The sequence below is a fragment of the Scyliorhinus canicula genome, chromosome 9 (genome assembly GCF_902713615.1).
Source record: "Scyliorhinus canicula chromosome 9, sScyCan1.1, whole genome shotgun sequence".
Taxonomy (NCBI): Eukaryota; Metazoa; Chordata; class Chondrichthyes; order Carcharhiniformes; family Scyliorhinidae; genus Scyliorhinus; species Scyliorhinus canicula.
This window is the reverse complement of record NC_052154.1, coordinates 20,027,665-20,050,272: the sequence shown is the minus strand read 5'-3', so window position 1 is coordinate 20,050,272 and position 22,608 is coordinate 20,027,665. Positions and strand designations below refer to the sequence as shown.

Here is a 22,608-nt window from a genome sequence, read left to right as displayed (position 1 = left end):
GACTGGGTGAGTCGTTCACTCCCTCTGCTTCCAATCAAGCTCAAATATTTATTTTGTTTTAACCACTTGAAGTCAGTGAGAGTTCTATTAATATATGAATGATTGAGCATTTTCTCCAACTTGTTGTGAAATATTTGGCGTGCATTAAATGTGTTCAACCTTATTCAAGGGTCATGGTTAGTGAACAGGCCCGATTTCAATCTTGCGGCCCATTGAGGTAAAAGAAAGCCACTCATGCGGCCCACGCACTGGACTAGATTGCCCATCACTTCTACAGATGCTGGTATGAGACTCAGGGCGTGATCTTGACTGCATGCTTGGCGTCTGCAGGATCAGCGGCGCGGGTGGAAAAACTTTGCTAGAATTGGGAAACGCGATTCTCGCCGGAGAGTTTGCATTTCCCGATTTCCCTGCCCCTAGCCAGCGGCATCATGAGATTCACGCCCAAAAAAAGCATGCGCTTCATTTTAATAAATTTGAATTGATTTAAATTTTATTAGCAGCCCCCACCAAATGATGCCCCGCAATAAATACTCATACCTCGCTGATGTGATATCACACCAGCGAGGTTTACAACAGGTATAACCCCGGGACGGTGGTAGAGGGGCATGCCTGGGTAGTGACTGGCACTGCACCCAGCACTGCCCCTGGAACAGGTTGGTACTGCCAGGTTTGCACTGGGGCAGACCCAAATGGGAACCCCATGGTTGTGAAGCATTGATGAGTGGTGGGCAGGGGGAGCACAGACACTGAGGGAGGGGGGTGTGGGGAGTACCAGCTATACTTCTGCGTTGTTAGTGCTGGGGTTGTAATGCGGCCGTAGATTTACAACGGGGGGGGTTATGCCAGTGAGGAAAGTCATGTGGGGGGAGGAGGGGGAGTCTCCCAACCTCCTTGATGGGGGCTAGGGGCCGTTGGGCTGCAGCGCTGGTTGGGGCACCCTTTAAAGATGGTGGGCTGACCTCTTTGGTGCCGGTTCCCGGCTCTATGAGGCTCCGCGCCGTGAGAGTGACAGCGACAACCACGGCCACTCTTTTTTTTATAAGAGACTCAAGATTCCATGTGAAAACTGGAATGGGATTCACCGTTGTCTAAAGCTGGAATCGCGATTGGGTGGAGAATCGGTTTTGACACCAAAATCGTGGCCAGTGCCGAGGTCCGGACCAAATCGCAATTCTCCGATGCCTCGATAGCAGCATCAATGCATTCCACTCTGCACGTACAGTAAACTCCATTGGCATATCATTAGCTGGCCTGACCCAGTATTCTCTGGGGTCTCCACGAATCTCTACCTCCACCGGGGGGGGGGGGGGGGGGGGGGGGGGGAATTACCGTGGCTGCTGAGGGGGAGAGAGTGAGTACAGAAAGTGTCCAACATCGTCACGGTGTGCTGACAGTTATGGCGCTGCCCAGGGGGCTTCTGCCTGGGCCGGCTGGAGATGCGGAGGGCGGCCAGGAGGTGGGTCGGGGTGGACGGGGCACGGAACAGCATTGCCGCAGCCTGCCAGGTGTGCATGCCTCTGACAGCCCACTGTTAATCTAGCGCCATGGGCCGTATGAGTGCCACCCAAGACACCCCCCCCCCCAGGCCACCCCTCCTAGCCTCTGGCCCCAGCCGACCCATCAACGGGATGGACGTACTCCCGCGCAACCAGTGCTATCTTGTTGGCTGGGATGAGTGCGTGTTGGGAATGGAGTGCTAATATGCTGCTGCAGCTCGTCAGTCTCTTGCCTGTCAATCCCAACCCCAGTGAATCCAACACCATTTTCCCATGTGAATTCATCGTGTTCCATGTGGCGCTGATGCTAGTCGCTCAACAGTCGCTGAATCAGACCAAGTGCGGCACCAGTTTTGGTGTCGTAGAACTCCACAAAACCTGCCCGGGCATTAACAGTCTCAGGAACGGAGAATCCGCCCGCAGGCTGTGCAACTGGAGAGTTAAACGGCAGTTTTCTGCCTGAGCCTGACACTTTGCCAAATTCTGGTAAGATTCCGCCCTCTGAGATGACGAGAAGGCAGCTGATTTGAGTTCCTCTGAGGCATAACCACTTTCCAGCAATGAAAATTGTATCGTCTAATGCCCTGTAAAATGAGCTAGTGTTTTATTATAACCAGAATAGCATTGGGATGGACAAACAGACCTGATGAGCTCCCTGTTATTATAATTCTAGTAAGCTGACTTGTGATTTATTTACTATAACAATATTTTTCTCACTTATCCATGAACTTGCTGTTCACAACAGGAAAGGGTCCGGCTGTGCCAACTGTGATTTTCTGACTCATAAAATCAGAAACAAAAGAAGAATGTTCAATTAGATTATCCAGAGTCATTTGAGTTATGGCCAAATTGCACTTGCAACAAATAAATTGTCCAATTAATCAAAGCTTAAAAGCAGAAAATGAATTGATGAGATTAGCATACTACATTTAGGATTAACTCATGATATGTGTATCAGCAAAATCAAGCTAGTGTATTATAGTGCTTATAAGACTGGCTTAGCAAAACAGGGACTTTTCACAGTAACTCCATTGCAGTGGTAATGTAAGCCTACTTGTGAGAATAAAGATTATTATCGTCTGAAGTGTGGTGACCCTCAGTTAAATCACCACCAATCAGGTCTCTCTCTCTCTCTCGAAGGGGAGAGTAGCCTCTGGGATAGATAATAAATGCCCACATCCCAAAACAAGATGATGGAGATATGACATCTCTCCCCAAAAAGATTGTGGGCACAGGGTGCATTTAAAATCTCAAACCTGAGATTGCTAGATTTTTATCTGCTCAGAGAATCCAGGGGTAAGGAACACAGGGGAATGAATGGAGCTGAGGTAAAGATCAACTTTACGGGCAGCACGGTAGCATTGTGGATAGCACAATCGCTTAACAGCTCCAGGGTCCCAGGTTCGATTCCGGCTTGGGTCACTGTCTGTGCGGAGTCTGCACATCCTCCCAGTGTGTGTGTGGGTTTCCTCCGGGTTCTCCGGTTTCCTCCCACAGTCCAAAGATGTGCAGGTTAGGTGGATTGGCCATGATAAATTGCCCTTAGTGTCCAAAATTGCCCTTAGTGTTGGGTGGGGTTACTGGGTTATGGGGATAGGGTGGAGGTGTTAACCTTGGGGAGGGTGCTCCTTCCAGGAGCCGTTGCAGACTCGATGGGCTGAATGGCCTCCTTCTGCACTGCAAATTCTATGTAAACTATGATCCAATTGAATGGCAGAATAGCCTCAATTGTCTGACCTGTTCCTAGCTTCCTGTTTTCTTGTAGTTAAACTAAAAATGAATAGATCAATCGCCAAAGATTTCTGCTGCTATTTTTTAAAAATTTATTTGTGGGGTGTGGGCTTTGTTGGCTGGGTCAGTATTTATTGCCCATCCCTAATTGCCCTTGAGAAAATGGCGGTGAGCTGCCTTTCTGAACCACTGCATTCCCTGCGATGTAGGTACACCCGCTATGCTGTTAGGGAGGGAAGTCCAGGATTCTAACCCAGCGACAGTAAAGGAACGGCGATATATTTCCAAGTCAGGATGGAGAGTGACTTGGAGGGGAATCTTCAGGTGCTGGTGTTCCCAGCTATCTGCTGCTCTTTTTAAAAAATAAATTTAGCGTACCCAATTATTTTTTCCAATTAAGGGGCAATTTAGCGTGGCCAATCCACCTATCCTGCACATCTTTTGGGTTGTGGGGGCGAAACCCACGCAGACACGGGGAGAATGTGCAAACTCCACACTGACAGTGAGCCAGGGCCGGGATTCGAACCCGGGTCCTCAGCAACGTGAGGCAACAATGCTAACCACCGTGCCACTGTGCTGCCCGTGCTATCTGCTGCTCTTGCCCTTGCACTAGTGATCGTGGGTTTGGAAGGTGCGACCTAAGGTCCTTGGTGAGTTCCTACAGTGCATCTTGTGTTTATTTCGGAATATCCAACTTATTCTTTTTCTCATGGCCCAATAGATTTTACAAAATCTATTGTTGGAGTATTCAACACAAATTAACATGAATATATATCATAATCTAATTTCAAACAATGTTTTGTATACTTACAGTTAATAACAATTTACCCAACGATTTACCTGTGTTAGACATTTTAAATTTTCCTTGTAATTATAAATCAGGAACTTTCTCAATGGCTGTTCATCTAACCTTAAAGGAAACTTGCCACCCAACTTAACCTTAGATTTCTGTTTGAAGTCCTGCTTCCACTGAATTTCAAGGATCTCAACTGAAACACTAATCCATCTTCGTCTTTCAGGTGCTGACTGCCCTATTGAGAATTTTCAACATTCTGTATTTTGTACAACTTCAATTAGTAGACCCCATTGTTTGGTACTTTTAATTTACTTGTCCATGCGGCACGGTGGGACAGTGGTTAGCAATTCCAACCTTGGGCGACTGTCTATGTGGAGTTTGCTTTTTCTCCCCTTGTCTGCGTGGGTTTCCTCCCACAGTCCAAAGTTGCGCGCAGTTTAGGTGGATTGGCCATGCTGAATTGCCCCTTCGTGTCCAAAGGTTAATGGGAATAGGGTGGGAGCGTGGGCCTAGATAGGGTGCTCCTTCAGAGGGTGGGTGCAGACTTGATGGGCTGACCAGCCTCCTTCTGCACTGTAAGATTTTTTTTTTTTAAATTTAGAGTACCCAATTATTTTTTCCAATTAAGGGGCAATTTAGCGTGGCCAATTCACCTAACCTGCACATCTTTGGGTTGTGGGGGCGAAACCCACGCAGACACGGGGAGAATGTGCAAACTCCACACGAACAGTGACCCAGGGCCGGGATTCGAACCCGGGTCCTCAGCGCCGTAGGCAGCAATGCTAACCACTGTGCCACCGTGCTGCCCGCTGCACTGTAAGATAAGGTAAAGTCGCCATAGTCTCAGATGACTATAGGCTGCTTTCCTGAGGGGGTGGAGAGCTGACTGGTGGTGAGGATCATCACACCTCAGGCAATGGGCAAGTTTGAGAAGGCAGGGCCTTCATAAATATACCTCAGCTGGTTACGGGAATTGAACTCGTGCTGCTGGCCTTGCTCTGCATCACGAACCAGCTGTCTAGCCAAGTGAACTAAGCCGGCCCCTAAAGTTGTTTCCCTTGGTTGAGAGATCAGTTGACAGGAAATAGATTTAAGGTGATTGGTAGAAGGATTAGAGAGGACATGAGGAAAAACATTTCAGCAGAGGGTGTTTGACATCTGGAATTCGCTGCCAAATTTGGGTGGTTGAAGCTGAAACACTCAACCTATTTAAAAGATACCGGAACTGTATCTGAAGTGCTGTAACCTTCAAAGCTACGGACCATGCGCTGGAAAGTGGGATTAAAATGAGCCACTGGTTTCTTTTTTCTCTTTCTTGGCCGGCACAGACACGATGGGCTGAATGGCTTCTTTCTGCGGCTGTAATTTTTCTCTGGTTCTCGGTGCATCATAGAATTCACAGTGCAGAAGGAGGCCATTATCCCACTGGGTCTGCACCGGCCCTTGGAAAGAGCACCCTACCTAAGGCCATAGCTCCACCCTATCCCCGTAACCCAGTAACCGCACCTAACCTTTTTTTGGATATTAAGGGCAATTTAGCATGGCCAGTCCACCTAACCTGCACATCTTTGGACTGTGGGAGGAAACCGGAGCATCCAGGGGAAATCCACATAGTCACGGGGGATATGTGCAAACTCCACACAGACAGTCACTCAAGGCCAGAATTGAACCTGGGACCCTGGAACTGTGAAGCAACTGTGGTAAACACTGTGCTACCAGCCAGGTGATCTGTCTTCTTGAGCAGCTACGGTTCCTGTGGTGAAGATAGTTTCGTAATGCTGTTAGGTAATGAGTCCCAGGCTTCTAACTCAGTAATGATGAAAAAAGGGTGATGGGTAGACCAGGCTGCAATCAAGCAGTCTGTTTTTTTTTCCCTTGACTAATGTCAAGGTTTTTCTGAATACCAGCATGGATTGCATCATTATTTGAAAAACTATGAATGTAACTGAACGCTGTACAATCATGAGAGTCCAGCCCCACGTCTGACCTTGTGATGGTGGCAGTGCCATTGATGAAGCGGGAGAGATTTGGTCCTCGGAGCTGGCCTCAGGAACTCCTGCAGGAATGGGCTGTGCCAAATAAATTAGCTCCCAGCAACCATCTTTCTTTCTGTTAGTTAAGCTCAACTCACTGGAACCATTTCCCCCAATGCCCATTTCCTTCCGTCCTTAATGCTGGGTTGCACCCAACCATTAGTCTGAGCTACCCACTCATTGATATTCAGATAGCCAAGTGCATACTAATCCATTTAACAAAAAACTGAGAGGGGACGCAAAAACAGTACAAAAAGTAGCACGGCATTAAATGATTTTAAAAATAAAATGCAGCAAGATCTGCAAGAGATTACTGTAAGAAGTATAAGAATTAAAGTCTATTCACATTTCTTTTCCTCATTTTAAGTATAATTTTTTTTTAAATCATAGGAACTGAAAAAACTGTAATCTAATCATAAGTGGATTTATTTTAAAATCTATTTTGGCGTGGTCATTAATGATACTTTATTAAGAGTGACAGAAAATGCAGAGCTCTTTATTGAGTAAAACAGAGTTCCATTCATTCTTATTTCACCTAAATTGAAGAATGATGAAAAAACAATCAAATCAGAGATTCATGAATTAATAGGTGTGATTGGACTAAGATCTGCTTTATATAATCCTTGCATATTCATTCAGGTGGCAAATTCACCTTAAGCTAAAGAAGTCAAAAGAGAAATATCATTCAATTTCTGGGGTATTTTTAGCTGGGACACTTACATCACAGATAGAAGCATTTGGCCTGTCATAACTTTGCCAAATCGGTGAAAGGTTTATCCAATTAGTTTCGCTTCCCTGCTCGTCTCCAGTAGCCCTGCAAATTTATACTTTTCAATCTTACATGCAATTCTCGTTAGAAAGCTACTACTGAATCTGCTTACATCGCCCTTTCAGGAGATCCTTTCAGATCAATTATATGCTGCACAAAAAGAAAACCTAATCTCCCTGCGGTTCTTTTGCCAATTTATACCGATGTGAATGAAAATTGGTCGCACCCTTTGGAAGCTGATAGAAGTGAAGCCACGCCCTCTAGCCACAAGAAGCATTTTCAGTCTCTTCAACTTTCTGAACAAATCCTTTTTCTGCATTAAGAATCACAACGTCACCTAAAAAAAGAGGTAAAAAACAATTTCACAATCCACTAATAAAGTCAATTTTATTCGGCCGCGCATTCTCTGTTCAAGCTCTTTATTCAAAGCGAGTCACGTTGAATAGCCAGGTGGTTTTCAACACTGTGAGTGCCGGGAAACAAGTGGCTAAATGCGCCCGCTCGGGGACTTTTTTAACTTTTGGGAAGATTGTGCCCTATGTGTTCTCCCGCCGGAATTGAGTTGCATGTGATTTGCACAAATCAGGAAGCATAAATTTGCATGGCGAGGATTGTGATGGATTCCTGCTATCGGGCCGCCATTTCGAGTAGGTGGCCCGATAGCGAGGTCTTGCAGCTGGCCACTCCCCACCCACACATCGCAATCACTTCCCTTAACACCACACACTTCAGTGATTTTAAAATGGTTGGTTGGAAATTGACAGCACTTAATTCTGTTTGAAGTGGTGCAGGGGCTGTCAATCAACGATTGATGTTTATACACATTGTGGTTCGAGTACTTTAGAGTTACTCAACTGTGAAGGAAGGTGAATGGGGCAAACCTGACAGCTGTGTGTGTGTGGAAGCTGTCAATCACAGCTCAATAAGGGAAATGAATGAATGGCTTGCAGCTCAAGGATCTGACAGAGTTTAAACCCAGCAAACTAGTTTTCCCTTTCCAGAAATTGACACGTGGGGTGGGATTCTCCGACCCCCCCACCAGGTGGGAGAATCACCAGGGGTCAGCGTGAATCCCCCCCTGCCGTCCTCCCAATTATCCCACCACCAAAAACCTGCCCGGCGCGAGTTGCGCCGCCCGCCTCAGAGAATGGATGGGTCCAGCGCAACTCAATGGGCCCCGGGGCTGTCCGGATTCTCCGGCCCGTGATGGGCCGAAGTCCCGCCCCTTCTATGCCGGTCCTGCCGGCGTAAATTAGAGTTGGTCCCTTCCCGGCGGGACCTGGCGGCGCGGGCGGGCTCCAGGGTTCTTGGGTGGTCGCGGGTGGGATCTGGCCCCGGAAGGTGCCCCCATTGTGCTGGCCCACGGTCGGGGCCCACCGATCCACAGGCGGGCCTGTGCCGTGGGGGCACTCTATTTTTTCCGCACTGGAGGTCGTGGTCACCCACCATTCCCGGTGCTGAAGTGAATCCCTCTGCGCATGTGCGGAGATGATGCCGGCACGCACTGGCGCTCCCGCGCATGTGCCGACTCGTGCCGGCCGACAGAGGCCCTTTGGCGCCGGTTGGCATGGCACCAGGCTCCTATCCCGCCTGCCGGCGGGGTACCAACCACTCCGGGGCGGGCCTAGCCCCTGACGATGCGGAGGATTCCGCACCTTTGGGGCGGCCCGACGCCAGAGTGGTTCACGCCACTCCATCCCGCCAGGACCCCCCGCCCCACCGGGAATGGTGTTTCCTGTGTCTGTGCCTGCAGGTATATTGCCCAGGTCAGTGTTACAACAGTAATTTTTTTTCCGATTCTGCCTGGACTGCTCTCTAGCTTCCAGACAGGAATTTATTTTCTGGCGGGGGGGGGGTTTCTTGACAGGCATTGCTTTTCTGATGGGGCTTCCTAACAGGGGTCTCTCTTCTGGGGGGATGAGGGGGTCTGTGTGGGGGCTCTCTTTATTTCAGGGGTCTCTGGGGAGACTCTATTTAGGGGCCACTGTGGGGGTCTCTTTATTTAGGGGGTCACTGGGTGTCTCCTTTTTTAGGGGCTCTCTGGGGGTCTCCTTTTTTAGGGAGCCTCTTTACTGAGGGAATCTCGGGGGTCTCATTATTTTTGGGGGTCTCTGGAGGGTCTTGCTAGTTAGGTGGTATCTGGGAGGGTTTCTTTATTTAGCGGGTCACAGGAGGGGCATTGGGGGTCTGGTGGAGATGGGCTGGGCAGGTTTTGCATTGTGTTGGGGGGGAGGGTGGCCTTGGATGGACTTTGGGGGCATCACCCTTAAGGAGTTATCCCCTTGGCCCATGGCGAGGTCCAGCACGTCAGGGTCACGCTTGTGAATACCTGTAGTAATTCTTGCCCCTGTGATTCCTGGCCCAGAGGACTGGAGAATCATGCGGGCCCGGAGAATATGGTGCCCGCCCTGAGAAGTGGATGCAAATGGGTCTTAATGATCAATTTGCATGCCCACGCTGCCGTGCGAACCTCGATTCCGCGCCAGCGGTGCAGCCAGAGCATCAAGCGGTTTTCTCCCCAACACTGGATTCCCCACCTCACTGGGGACTCCACTACCAGTGGTGCGAGGCGGAGAATGTCGCCCAATATTACAGGTCCAAAGGACTCTTCTTCAGAAGTGGAATGAGGTAGAAATGTGTTTGAATGTACACTGTGAAAAAGGGAGGGGCGGTGTAAGAGACCTTTCTGTTATTTCCTTTGTTCCCATTTATTTTAATTTATTATTTGTGGTCTGTGCACCCATAATTGGGATGGGCTTTTAAGCAGAAGACTGAGTTAAAAAAACAGTCTGCTTGCCAGGACAGAGTGTTCTGTGGAACTTGGAACAAGGAAGGGAATGGGCAACAGAATTTTGGATAATGTTCAAGTGCTGTCCCACCCAGCTGGATGACAGTGGAGGGGCGCTGGAGGAGAATGGCGTGGTCAACCATGTCAAAGATTATGAAGGACGAGGAGGAAAAGTTTATTTTTAGTTTCATAGGATGTCATTTGTGACTCTGGTAAGAGCTTTTTCACTACTATGGCAAAGGTGGAAACCTGATTGGAGGAATGCAAACATGTAATTCCAGGAAAGATGGGCATGTTATTTGGGAGATTAAAAAATTGATGGATTTGGACAGGAAAGGAAAGTCGTAGATTGGGCAATAATTCGCAAGGAGAATGGATATAGGCTAGTGGTATGAATGAGGTGTATTTAACCCGACTGCCTCAGTTATGCCAGATAGGCTCCAGGGACCATTGTCAGTAACAATGCCTTAAAACTCATTGCAGCATTGAGCAGCCACAAGCACACCTTCACTGTGACCAGTATGTGGATTAATTATTTCAAACAGCACATTCACACTGTTTACTGTAAACCATAGGGACAAGGCCATGCTGGTAAATAAATAGAACTATTCAGTCTTATAAAGCACTTACCTGATCTGAACAGGCTTGTTGCATGCGCACAGCTCACGATACATGGTAATCCATATTCTCGTGCAACTACAGCACCTGTGAAGAATAGAACATAATAATCAGCGGAAACTGTTGTCTGCACTGAGAAATTAAATAACTACAAGCATATCTAGGTCAGATTACAAAATTACCATTGTGACAGTCTGATATTTTAAACATAATAGATGCTGTGAGTGTATATTACAAAGACTGGTTATCGATCTCTGACTAAACGATGATCATGAAAGTTTGTAAGTTACTTTCACACCCATGTTATATCTAAGATTGAACTCCAGGTTAGTTGAGCTATGGCAGCAGGCATGATCAGTGACTTAGCCTCTGGAAGTCCAAAAGCATTGGCTCAAAACTGAAAAATGTTGGGTCCAGTCACTAATACGGAGTGTTGCACTCTCCAGATGCAGAAGCTGAACTCTGAAGAAAGAGGATGAGAGAGGAGAACAGCTTTTAAAATGTGGGTTTGGCGGAGGATGCTGAGAATCAGCTGGATGGAAAGAAAGACAAATGAATGGATGAGATCAAGGTCAGGAATCAAAAGGCGAAGTAGAGCTGGAGAGAAAGAAAGCCAAGTATGGACATTGGAAACAAAAACCCAACAGCCTTGTCCTGGAAACATATATTTATAGAATCTCTACGAATCAACTGGCGGGTGTGTTCAGGGACATCCTCAACCACTCCCTATTCTGTTCCGAAGTTCCCAGCTGCTTCAAGAGGACCACCATCATACCGGAGCCAAAGAAGAACCAGGCAACGTGCCTCAACGACTACCAGCTGGTGGCGGCCTTGATATCTATTATTATGAAGTGCTTTGAGAGGTTGCTCCGAAAACATCCCAACTCCATACTCCCAGAATGTCTTGATTCATTGCAATTTGCATATCAGCACAACCGGCCCACAGCCATAGCTCTGGCCCTATACTCATCCCTGGAGCATCATGACAACAAGTTCAACACCATAATCCCAGCCAAGCTCATATCATAACTCCAAAACCTAGGGCTGGCTCCTCCCTCTGCAACTGGATCCTGGACTTCCTGGCCCATAGACCACAATCAGTAAAGATAAACAACAACACATCCTCCATGATAATCGTCAATACTGGGGCCCTGCAAGGCAGTGTACTTAGCCCCATACTATACTCCCTATACACACACGACTGTGTGACAAAATTTGGCTCCAAATCCATCTACAAGTTTGCCGATGACACAAACGTAGTGGGTTGGATCTCAAACAATGATGGCCAGAGTACAGGTGGGAGATAGAGGACCTAGTGCATGGGTAACGACAACAATCTCTCCCTCAACAAAACTAAGGAGTTGGTCATTGACTTCAGGAAACAAAGCATTGTACACACCCCTGTCTGCATCAATGGTGCCGAGGTAGAGATGGTCAAAAGCTTCAAATTCCTGGGTGTGCACATCACCAACAATGTGCCCTGGTATACCCACATTGACGCTACGACCAAGAAAGCACAACAGCGCCTATACTGCTGTGTCCGCATTGACTCTTACCAATTTTTAGAGATGCACTATAGAAAGCACCCTATCTGGCTGCACCACAGCCTGGTATGGCAATTGCTCAGCCCAAGACTGTAAGAAATGCAGAGAGTCATGAACACAGCCCAGTCCATCACGCGAACCCACCTCCCATCCATTGACTCTGTCTATACCTCCTGCTGCCTTGGGAAAGCAGGCAATATAATCAAAGATCCTTCCCACCTGGGTTATTCTCTCCTCCAACTTCTTCCATCGGGCAAGAGATACAAAAGTCTGAGAACACGCACTAACGGGTTCAAAAACAGCTTTTTCCCCACTGTTACCAGACTCCTGAATGGCCTTCTTATGGACTGAACTGATCTCTTCACATAACTTTATTTTGTTTCATCTCAGCATGAGTCCTGTGTATCTATGCTAGATACTAGGTGAGATGGCATGGTGGGTATAAAGGCAAAGGGTGGATGGAAGGGGCATGTTTAATAAGGACATGGGGAGTCCACACCGAGTGAAATAAAGAAACGTTTTATTTACAGCACAATAAATCCTTACTGGCTTCCTGTTTGGGTCTGTGCCTTACTGGCCAACCTTTTACACAAAGGTTAATAAAGGTCCCCGCACCCAGTGGGGGAGATCATACTATGCAAAGGCCATATTCCCACCCTGTAGACCCCATAAGGGTTAATACAGCATGAGCTGGCATTAATTTGGCACAGGGGTTTATCAGGTGCCTCTGGGGTGGATGCAGGGCAATAGGTTGGCATGGAGGGTATGAGGGACCATGGATAGGTGGGGACAATGAAATGACATGGAAAGGCATGGGGAGTACGTGATAGGTGGGGTCTCTTTTTACAGTTGAGGCAATAGAGTGTCATTTATTTTTGTCTTAACTGTTGAATAAAGTTTTGTTTATGCTTCTTACCATGTGAGATTAATCCTCCAATCTCAGTGACTAGTCCTCCTAACAAAGGGAAGTATGGGCTCCAGCCAATGTCTGTGTTTGTAACAACTAAAATGTCCCCCTGCTGAATGCAGTCAGCCTCCAGGATTGTTTTCACAACACGCACTGTCCCCTCCACAATCCCCTGGCTCACGGTCATACCTGTAATAAAAATAAGTTTAGACTTTGATACCTGCAGATCTTCCCTCCTATGTAGTAGGTTTCTCAGATTAATATGATTCATATGATCATTCTGGCTTTGAAAGAACTGAATAGGAAGTTCAAAACTTAAATGGTGAAGGAAAAAGCCTTGAGCCATTTATCTGAGATGGGGGGGGGGGGGGGGGGGGGGCAGTTGGAATGTGTTTCCAAACCTTGGCTTTTGTAAGGAAACAGCCTGATCCTGTTACCATTTTTTTATGTTATTCATTCATGGCGTGTGAATTGGAGAGGAAAGCCAGCATTTATTATCCATTCTGAATTGCTCTTGCAAAGGCTCAGATGCCTTTGTCAACCACTACAGTGGATATGATGATGATACATCCACAGTGCTGTTCAGCAGGGAGTTCCAGGAGGTTGACCCAGTGACAATGAAGGAATGGTGGTCCAGTTTGAAGTCAAAATGGTGTGTGACTTGGAGAGGAACTTGTAGTTAGTGGAGTTTCCACGCATTGGAGCGCCTGTCCTTTGAGGCAGTAGGTGCTCAGGTTTCAGAGGTGTTGTCAAAGAAGCTCGGGGAGTTGCTGCACTACATCTTGTAGATTGAACAAACAGTCATCACAGTGCTCACTGGTAGAGGGATTTAAGGCAGTGGATTGTGTGTCAATCAAGCAGGGCTGCTATGTCCTAGATAGTGGTGAGCTTCTTGTGTGTTGTCGGAGATGCACTCATTCAGGCAGGTGGACCATACTCGAGCACACTACTAACTTGCACTTTTCCACATGGTGGAAAGGCTTTGAGGAGCCAGGAGATGATTACCTTGCAGAAAGTCCAACCTCTTGAACTGCTCTTTTAGCTACAATATCTGTATAACTGGTTCAGCCATGTTTCTGGTAAATGCTAATCCCCAAAATGCCGATAGTGAGAGAATTGGTCAAGTAGAGGTGGTTGTATTCTTTCTTGGAGATGGTCATTGTTTGGTATTTGTATAGCACAAATGTCACTTGCCACTTATCAACCCAAGCCTCAATATTGTCCAGATCGTTAACTACCTGAGCACGGACTGCTTCATTATTTGAAGAATTGTGGATGGGGCTGAACATTGTGTAATCATCAGTGAACATCCCCACTTCTTACCGTATGATGGAAGGAAAGGTCATTCATGACATGGCGTGAGATGGTTGGGCCTCGGGTCACTGCCCTGAGAAACTCCTGCAGCAATGTCCTGGGGCTGAGGCAACTGGCCTCCAACAAACACAGCTATCTTCCTTTGAGCTATTACTCCAACCAGTGGAGAGCTTCATCCTGATTTCCATTGACTTACATTTTGCTCGGGCTCCTTGGTGCTACACATGGTTAAAACCTGCATGGTTGTCAAAGGCTATCACTCTCTTCTCATTTCTGGCATTCATTTTATTCATGTTTGGACCAAGGTTATAATGAGATTTGGAACCAAGTATCAGAACCCAAACTGAACATCAATGCTTGACCACCAGTCTTCCGAACTAGAGCTGGGATGTTACCAGGGTCAATAGCCTTTGTTGTATTACACTGCACTGAGCCATTTCTTGATATCACATAGAGTGAATTGAATTGGCTGAAAACTGGCTTCTGTAAAGTTGGACATCTCAGGAGAAGACGGACGAGGTCATCCACTCATCACTTCTGGCTGAAGACTGTTGCGAATGTTCCTGTCCTGTCTTTTGTGCTCGTGGGATGGACTCTACCATCATTGAGGATGGAAATATTCATGGAACCTCCTCCTTGTATTAGTTATTTAATTATCCACCACCATTCAGAACTGGATGTGACAGGGCCTCAGAGCATTGATCCGATCTGTTGGTTGTGGGATCTATGATCTCAATTTATAGTGTGCTGCTTCTGCTGTTCAGCATGTTCATCGTCCTGTGTTGTAGTCTCACCAGGTTGACATCTCTTAGATATGCCTGGTGGTGCCCTGGAATACTCTTTTGCATGCCCGATAAAACCAGGGTTGGTCCCCTTGCTTGATAGTAATGGTAGGGTGAGGGAAATGCTGGGTCATGAGGATACAGCTTGCAGTAGGATATGATGGACAGCCTCCTGACTATCACCTCCTGACTCCCCAATGCCAGTCCATCATCTACAAGGTGCAATTAGAGATGGGAAGTAAATGGTGGCCTAGCCAGTGATGTCCACATCCCATGAATGAATTTTTAAAATCCTGTGAGCTACTTCTTTAATCTTGAATTCTAAATTTCTATTTATAAAAGGCAATATTCTTTTGACCATTGTGTCTTTTTAGTTATCTGCATTTGGGTTGCTATAGAATTGCATGTTTGATTTTATAGGTTGTTCTTTGATGTCTTTCCATCAAATGTAAACTCGCATTGATTGTTTTTCTCATTACCTTGGGCTTAACCACACTACATTCTGCTTGCAATTCTGATAGTCTGTCTCTTCTCCCTGAAGTTTTTGATAGTCCTCAACATTTTCCAAACCTCCTATTCAGCTCATTTTTAGATTGTTTTCCCTAAATCTAAATTTTAATCACTGATATACACTGAAAACAGCAATGGACGTAGCATCTAGTGAACATGACTTTGAAGCTTTCTACGATATATAATTGGGTTTCCAAACTGCACATACAAGCTTCTTTGCTCACCTGTCAACCAACTTTCTATCCATGCCACTTTTAATAAGTTTCAAATACGTGTTTGTAAGAACAGCTCATAAAATGGTTGAATGGCACGGTGCACTCAAAGGGCTAAGTGCCTCGGCTGCTCCTCTATCCCACGTTCCTAGCAACGTTATTCATTTTCTCCTGAAAGTTCATTGGCCCTTCATCTATTGCATCCCTTTCTCTGTGAATCACAACTTTCATGGAACAGATCCATGATGGGTGCTTCTGATTAACCCGTGCATTTCCAAGTGCTTAGTGATTTCAGTCTTGTCCTTCAATTTCTTCCTTTGCTAAAAGGAAACATCTACAGTAATTATACCTTTTGCCAAACTTGGTGATATCTGCTTACCTGTCACTGTGAGACCGGCCTCTCGGTCCCCAATGGTTCCACTCTGACGATGGTCAATAGGAACAGGTTTGCCGCGGTTCACCTCCGGAAATGTTAAAAGCATTTGCTTCCCCAGCAGTCTTTTTCGACGCTGAGCTCTGTATAAAGCATTAACATTTATTAGGCAATAGGTGCCTCATTGTAGTATCTGATTTACTCTTCCAGAAAGTTAATACTGTGCATAAACTCTTCAACTTAATAAAATATAAGTGACCTATGGAAATTGAGTCAAAATACGTTGGGAATTGTGCTGGTTAGGTCATGGTTTGAGATTTCCCATAATTCATTTACATCATCACAAATGTAAAATCTTCCATGAATGGACGTAATTGGCAGTATGATAGAACATAACTGTTTTATTCTTTCCACTAAAAAGTATTCCTTAATTGAGCTCTATGAGCGTTCCACTGACTTGTTTCAGGTGGCAGTGTTCAATGATCTGAGTCATTGATTGGGGTGCACCATAGCTGTAGTCCGGGTTCCTTGCAGGTAATGCAGCTGAAATTAGGATAAATCACCAAAGATAGGCATTTTAAAACAGGATATCCAGTTCCACATCTGTGAGTAACCTGACTTAAGATCACTGAAAATGACTTAAAATTACACTGAACTATTAATCTTTTCAGTGGCGTGTGGAAGAATACCGATGTGTTTTTAAATTAATTTTACGTTTCTTTTTAATGGAGACAGAACTGTGATACGGAAATAATTTGTTTCAATCAAGCGCTCAAAGGCCCCTTGTCAAAACTGTTAAGAGATAGGTGCCTTGAGAGGACTGTTTAATTCAGAGCAACTAATACAAATACAGATGCTGGAAATCTGGCATAAAGAGAGAAATTGCTGGAAATACTCGGCAGAATAGGCAGCATCTATAGAGAGAACAGGCTTAATGAGCAGAATTTAACCAGCAGGAGCCCCGCGTGGTCTCCTTGTGGTGGTATGATTAACATAGCTGCCTGCCATTGGTGCAGAACACCGGCTTACCATTGGCCCTGGTCGGTCATGTGCCTCTCGACCGATTGGTTGAGACCAGTCATGTGACGACTCCCCGATTGGTCAAGAGGCTGAGTTAACCCCGCCTCCAGGGCGAGGTATAAATACCCAGCACGGCCCGCGGACGGCCATTTACTGTAGTCGACCGCAGGGCTAACATCTAGCTTATTGAAGCCTAACTTTTGTACAGCAACTCGTCTCGCGTTCAATTGATGGTTCGTCAATTTAATAAGCTAGAATTTTGAAAATGGATCTCCGGATCAAGCCCGAATGCCTCCGCATCAGCCCGCAAACTCAGAACACTTCAGAAATCTTTAAACATTGGCTGGCATGTTTCGATGGTTACCTGGCGTCCGCAAACAGCCCTCCCCACCATGGCACAGAAGCCTCATATCCTCCACTCCAGCGTAGGCATGGCAGCCTACGCGATGATTGCGGAGGAAAAAGATTACAACGCGGCCATGGATAAGCTGAAAGGACAGTTTCTTAAACCGGTAAACATTCGCCCGACATCTGCTGGCTAACAGACAACAGCTCCCCAGTGAGTCATTAGACGATTTTTACCAGGCCCTCGCTGTCCTGGGGAGGAATTGCGCCTGCCTCCAAGTTGCAGCCACGGAGCACATGGAGCTTCTGATTAGAGATGCTTACGTGGCTGGGATGCAGTCCGCCGCTATCCGCCAGCGGATGCTGGAGAAAGACGACCTCAGCCTAACTGAGGCACGGACTCTCTCCACCTCCCTGGAGGTTGCCGATTTAAACGCCCGCGCCTATGTCCCCAGCCCCGCTGCAGCACCCTGGGCCTCCTGGCACGCTTCCTCACCGCCATCCGCCGCTCCCGACCCCCCTCAGGCCTGCGCCGCGGGACGCCCCGACAAGTCCGCAGGGCCCCGCTGCTATTTCTGTGGGTTCGCTAAACACCCTCGCCTGCGCTGTCCGGCCCGTTCCGCCCTCTGTAAGAGCTGCGGGAAGAAGGGCACTTTTCGACGGTCAGCCAGGCCAAATCGGTCGCGGCTGCACCGCGAAGCGACCGGGGATCCCCCCCTCCGGGCCCTTGCGGGCCCTTCCAGCTCACTGCGCCAATCTCTCCCCCCTGCCCCCGGGCCCCTGCGCCCGGCCTGCGCGCCTCCCCCTCTCCTCCGGGCCCTTCCGGGCCCTTCCAGCGCACTGCGCAAATCTCTCCCCCCCCCGCCCCCGGGCACCTGCGCCCGGCCTGCGCGCCTCTCTGCCCCCGCTCTCAGCCGCTCCGTTCGGCCCACCGGCACCGCTAACCCTGCCCCCAGCAACCACGAGGGCCCTGCGGGCGCCACCATCTAGGGCCGCGGACGCCACATGCGGGTCCTGGGCGCTGCCATCTTGGGGCACCGACTCCACGTGTGGGTCCTGGGCGCCGCCATCTTGGGGCCCCGACTCCACGTGCGGGTCCTGGGCGCCGCCATCTTGGGGCCCCGACTCCACGTGCGGATCCTAGGCACCACCATCCTGGACTGGCACGCAAGGTTCTGCCAGCACCTACTCAGCTGACGACGACTACGACGATGGTTCTTCTCCACGGCTCGCGCCCACTCAACCCGACCAGTCACGGCCACGCGCGCTCGCCAAAAAACGACGCTGATCCACCTCAACGGCCACGAGACGGGCTGCCTGCTGGACTCCGGGAGCACGGAAAGCTTCGTTCACCCTGCCACGGTAAGACGCTGCGCGCTCCCTGTCCATCCTGTAAAACACAAAATCGGGTTAGCCTCAGGTTCGCACTCCGTCCGCATCACCGAGTGCTGCATCGCGGACCTCACGGTCCAAGGGCAGGTTTTTAAAAATTACAAACTCCTTGTCCTCCCTGACCTTTGCGCACCGGCACTCCTAGGACTGGACTTCCAGTGCAACCTGCAGAGCTTGACCTTCCAATTCAGCGGCCCTATACCCCCCCTCACTGTCTGCAGCCTCGCGTCCCTCAAAGTGGAACCGCCTCTACCACTTCCTTAGGGTTCCATTCGGTGTCACAAATGGGGTCTCGGTCTTCCAACGGGAGATGGACCGAATGGTCGACAAGTACGGATTACGGGCTACCTTCCCGTATCTCGATAATGTCACCATCTGCGGCCACGACCAGCAGGACCATGACACCAACCTCCGAAAATTCCTCCAAACCGCAAAACTCCTTAACCTCACTTACAATAAGGATATGTGTGTGTCTAGCCATCCTCGGCTACGTAGTGCGTAATGGAGTGATAGGCCCCGACCCTGAACGCATGCGCCCCCTGATGGATCTCCCTCTCCCCAATACCCTCAAATCCCTCAAACGCTGCCTGGGTTTCTTCGCTTACTATGCCCAATGGGTTCCCAATTACGCCGACAAGGCCCATCCCTTCATTCAGACCACGACCTTCCCGCCGGCGTCAGAGGCCTGCCAGGCCTTTAGCCGCATCAAAGCGGACATCGCAAAGGCCACGATGCGCGCCATCGATGAGTCCCTCCCCTTCCAGGTCGAGAGCTCCTGGCGGAGAGGAAAGACCTACAAAGGAACTTTGATCTGCTCTCCACCAGGAAAGCAGTGCACCAACTCTGCCATGGGACCCTATAAGAACACACCCTGAACCAAGCGGGCAGACCAGTGGCCTTCTTCTCCAGAACCCTCCAGGCTTCCGAACTCCGCCACTCCTCAGTGGAAAAGGAAGCCCAGGCCATAGTCGAAGCTGTGCGACATTGGAGGCACTATTTGGCCGGCAGGAAGTTTACCCTCCTCACAGACCAACGGTCAGTAGCCTTCATGTTTGATAATGCACAAAGGGGCAAGATTAAGAATGACAAGATCTTACGGTGGTGGATCGCGTTGTCCACGTACAACTATGAGATCTTGTATCATCCTGGGAAGCTTAATGAGTCTCCTGATGCCCTGTCCCACGGTACCTGCGCCAGCGCGCAGATAGACCGCCTCCACTCCCTCCACGCGGACCTCTGCCATCCAGGTGTGACCCGTTTCTACCATTTCATAAAGGCCCGCCTGCCTTTCTCCATCGAGGAAGTCAGGACAGTAACCCGTGACTGCCACATCTGCGTGGAGTGCAAACTGCACTTCAACTGCCCCGAGCGCGCACATCTGATCAAAGCATCCTGCCCCTTTGAACGTTTCACCCTTCCCTCTAGCAACCGCAATATTTACTTCCTGGCAGTAATCAACAAATACTCCCGCTTCCCCTTCGCCATTCCCTGCCCCGACATGACCACATCGACCGTCATTAAGGCCCTCCTCTCCATCTTCTCCCTGTTCGGCTACCCCGCATACATACATAGCGATCGGGGGGTCCTCATTTATGAGCGACGAGCTGCGTCAATCCCTGCTCAACAGGGGCATTGCCTCTAGCAGGATGACCAGCTATAACCCTCGGGGTAACGGACAGGTCGAGCGGGAGAATGGTACCATCTGGAAGACCATACTACTGGCCCTCCGGTCCAGAGATCTCCCTATTTCCCGATGGCAAGAGGTTATCCCTGATGCCCTACATTCTATCCGCTCCCTCCTCTGTACCACAACTAATCAGACACCTCATGAACGTCTTCTTGTTTTCCCCAGGAAGTCGTCCTCCGGATCCCCTCTCCCGACGTGGCTGGCCGCCCCCGGACCCATCTTGCTCTGGAAGCATATGCGGGTGCACAAGTCCGACCCGTTGGTGGAACAAGTCCAGTTACTCCACGCTAACCCGCAGTATGCGTACGTGGAGTACCCCGACGGTCGGCAGGACACGGTCTCCCTCCGGGACCTGGCACCCGCCGGCGTGCGGCCTTCCCCCCCTTCACCACAGACCCCCCCTGTTTTTTTTCCCCCAGCGCCCCACGCAGGCCACCCCATCCCCATCCTTGGCGTCTCCACCACCAGCCCAGGTGCCGGAGACAGTTCAAGGACCAACGCTCCCGGACTCCAGGACATCAGCGGAACCACCACCATCGGCTGAACCAGCGTCACCAACTCCACTGCAGCGGTCTGCCAGGACGTCACGGGCAACGAAAAGGCTGATCGAGTCTGTTTAATTTTTAACAACACCATGGACCTTGTATGGACAATATGTACTATTGTTAAATGTCTGGGCCAGTGGGAAGCCAAACCCTTTTTCTCCCTTCTCTGGCTACTACTTATACCACCAGTTCTCCCCCCCCCCCCCCCTCCCCCTCCCCCCCAGCTCTCGTTGATTACCCCCCCCCCCCCCCCCGGCTTCTTTCTCCGCAAGGGGTGAATGTGGTGGTATGCTAACATAGCTGCCTGCCATTGGTGCAGAACACCGGCTTACCATTGGCCCTGGTCGGTCATGTGCCTCTCGACCGATTGGTTGAGACCAGTCATGTGACGGCTCCCGGATTTGTCGAGAGGCTGAGTTAACCCTGCCTCCAGGGCGAGGTATAAATACCCAGCACGGCCCGCGGTCGGCCATTTTCTGTAGTCGACTGCAGGGCTAACATCTAGCTTATCAAAGCCTAACTTTTGTACAGCAACTCGTCTCGCGTTCAATTGATGGTTCATCACTCCTTTGAGGTAGGCTGGAGGGAATTAAGTACCCATATGGCACTTAACTGGCCAGCAATGGGCCTTCCCCCCGGGATTCAGCATCTTGTCTCCCACCGGCTCAGAGAGCTGGCAGCCTATCATTGTTGTTAATATCCGGACGGCTGGGTGGCGCAGTGGTTAGCACTACTGCCTCACGGCACCGAGGTCCCAGGTTCGATCCCGGCTCCGGGTCACTGTCCATAGGGAGTTTGCACATTCTCCTCGCGTCTGCGTGGGTCTCACCCCCACAACCCCAAAGATGTGCGGGTAGGTGGATTGACCATGCTAATTTGACCCTTAATTGAAAAAAAAAATAATGGGGTATTTTAAATTAAAAACAATTGTCGTTAATATCAGTAGAAATGGAGACATAATAATGCACCCTTCAGAGGCCTAGAATCACTGCGGGATCCCAGGCCAAAGGTGCGTGAGGTGAGGAAGGGCAAGCAGGGTGCATTGGTGGCAGGGAAGGGGCTCACTGGCAAGGGGGAGACATATTGGATGAAATCACAAATTTCTCCTCACCTCTGTCCTAAAAGAGCAACCCCTAATTTTAAAACTGATTTCCCCGAGTTCTGGACTCACCCACAGGAGGAAACATTCTTTCCACATCCACCTTGTCAACACCAAATCAGGATCTTACATACTGCAATCCAGTCACCCCTCGCTCTTCTCGACTCGAGAGGGAACAAGCCCAGTCTGTCCAACTTTTCGTCATAAGACAACCATTGGGCAGCATGGTAGCATAGTGGTTAGCATAAATGCTTCACAGCTCCAGGTTCAGTTCCCGGCTGGGTCACTGTCTGTGCGGAGTCTGCACGTCCTCCCCGTGTGTGCGTAGGTTTCCTCCGGGTGCTCCGGTTTCCTCCCACAGTCCAAAGATGTGCGGGTTAGGTGGATTGGACATGCTAAATTGCCCGTAGTGTCCTAAAAAGTAAGGTTAAGGGGGGGGGTTGTTGCGTTACGGGTATAGGGTGGATACGTGGGTTTGAGTAGGGTGATCATTGCTCGGCACAACATCGAGGGCGAAGGGCCTGTTCTGTGCTGTACTGTTCTATGTTCTATTGTTAAAATTCTCTGATTTTTGTGCTAGTTTGACCAGTTAGGTTCAAAATGGATTAATATTACTTTAAAAATCGTCACCTTGAATTTCTGCA

The 22,608-nt window shown here is 48.9% G+C and overlaps 1 protein-coding gene across 1 annotated transcript in view; it reads right to left on the bottom strand.

The window, feature by feature from the left end:
- Nucleotides 1–6,467: 6,467 nt before the first annotated feature.
- Nucleotides 6,468–22,608, bottom strand: part of LOC119971133 (putative phosphoenolpyruvate synthase) — a 114,399-nt gene continuing 98,258 nt past the window's right edge. Inside the window, exons 33-36 of the mRNA XM_038806300.1 lie at nucleotides 15,883–16,019; nucleotides 12,695–12,874; nucleotides 10,247–10,321; nucleotides 6,468–7,165 (exon numbers count right to left, since the gene is read on the bottom strand). Coding sequence (XP_038662228.1) covers nucleotides 7,089–7,165; nucleotides 10,247–10,321; nucleotides 12,695–12,874; nucleotides 15,883–16,019 — 469 coding nt within the window. The 3' untranslated portion in view covers nucleotides 6,468–7,088. The remainder of the gene's footprint in view (nucleotides 7,166–10,246; nucleotides 10,322–12,694; nucleotides 12,875–15,882; nucleotides 16,020–22,608) is intronic.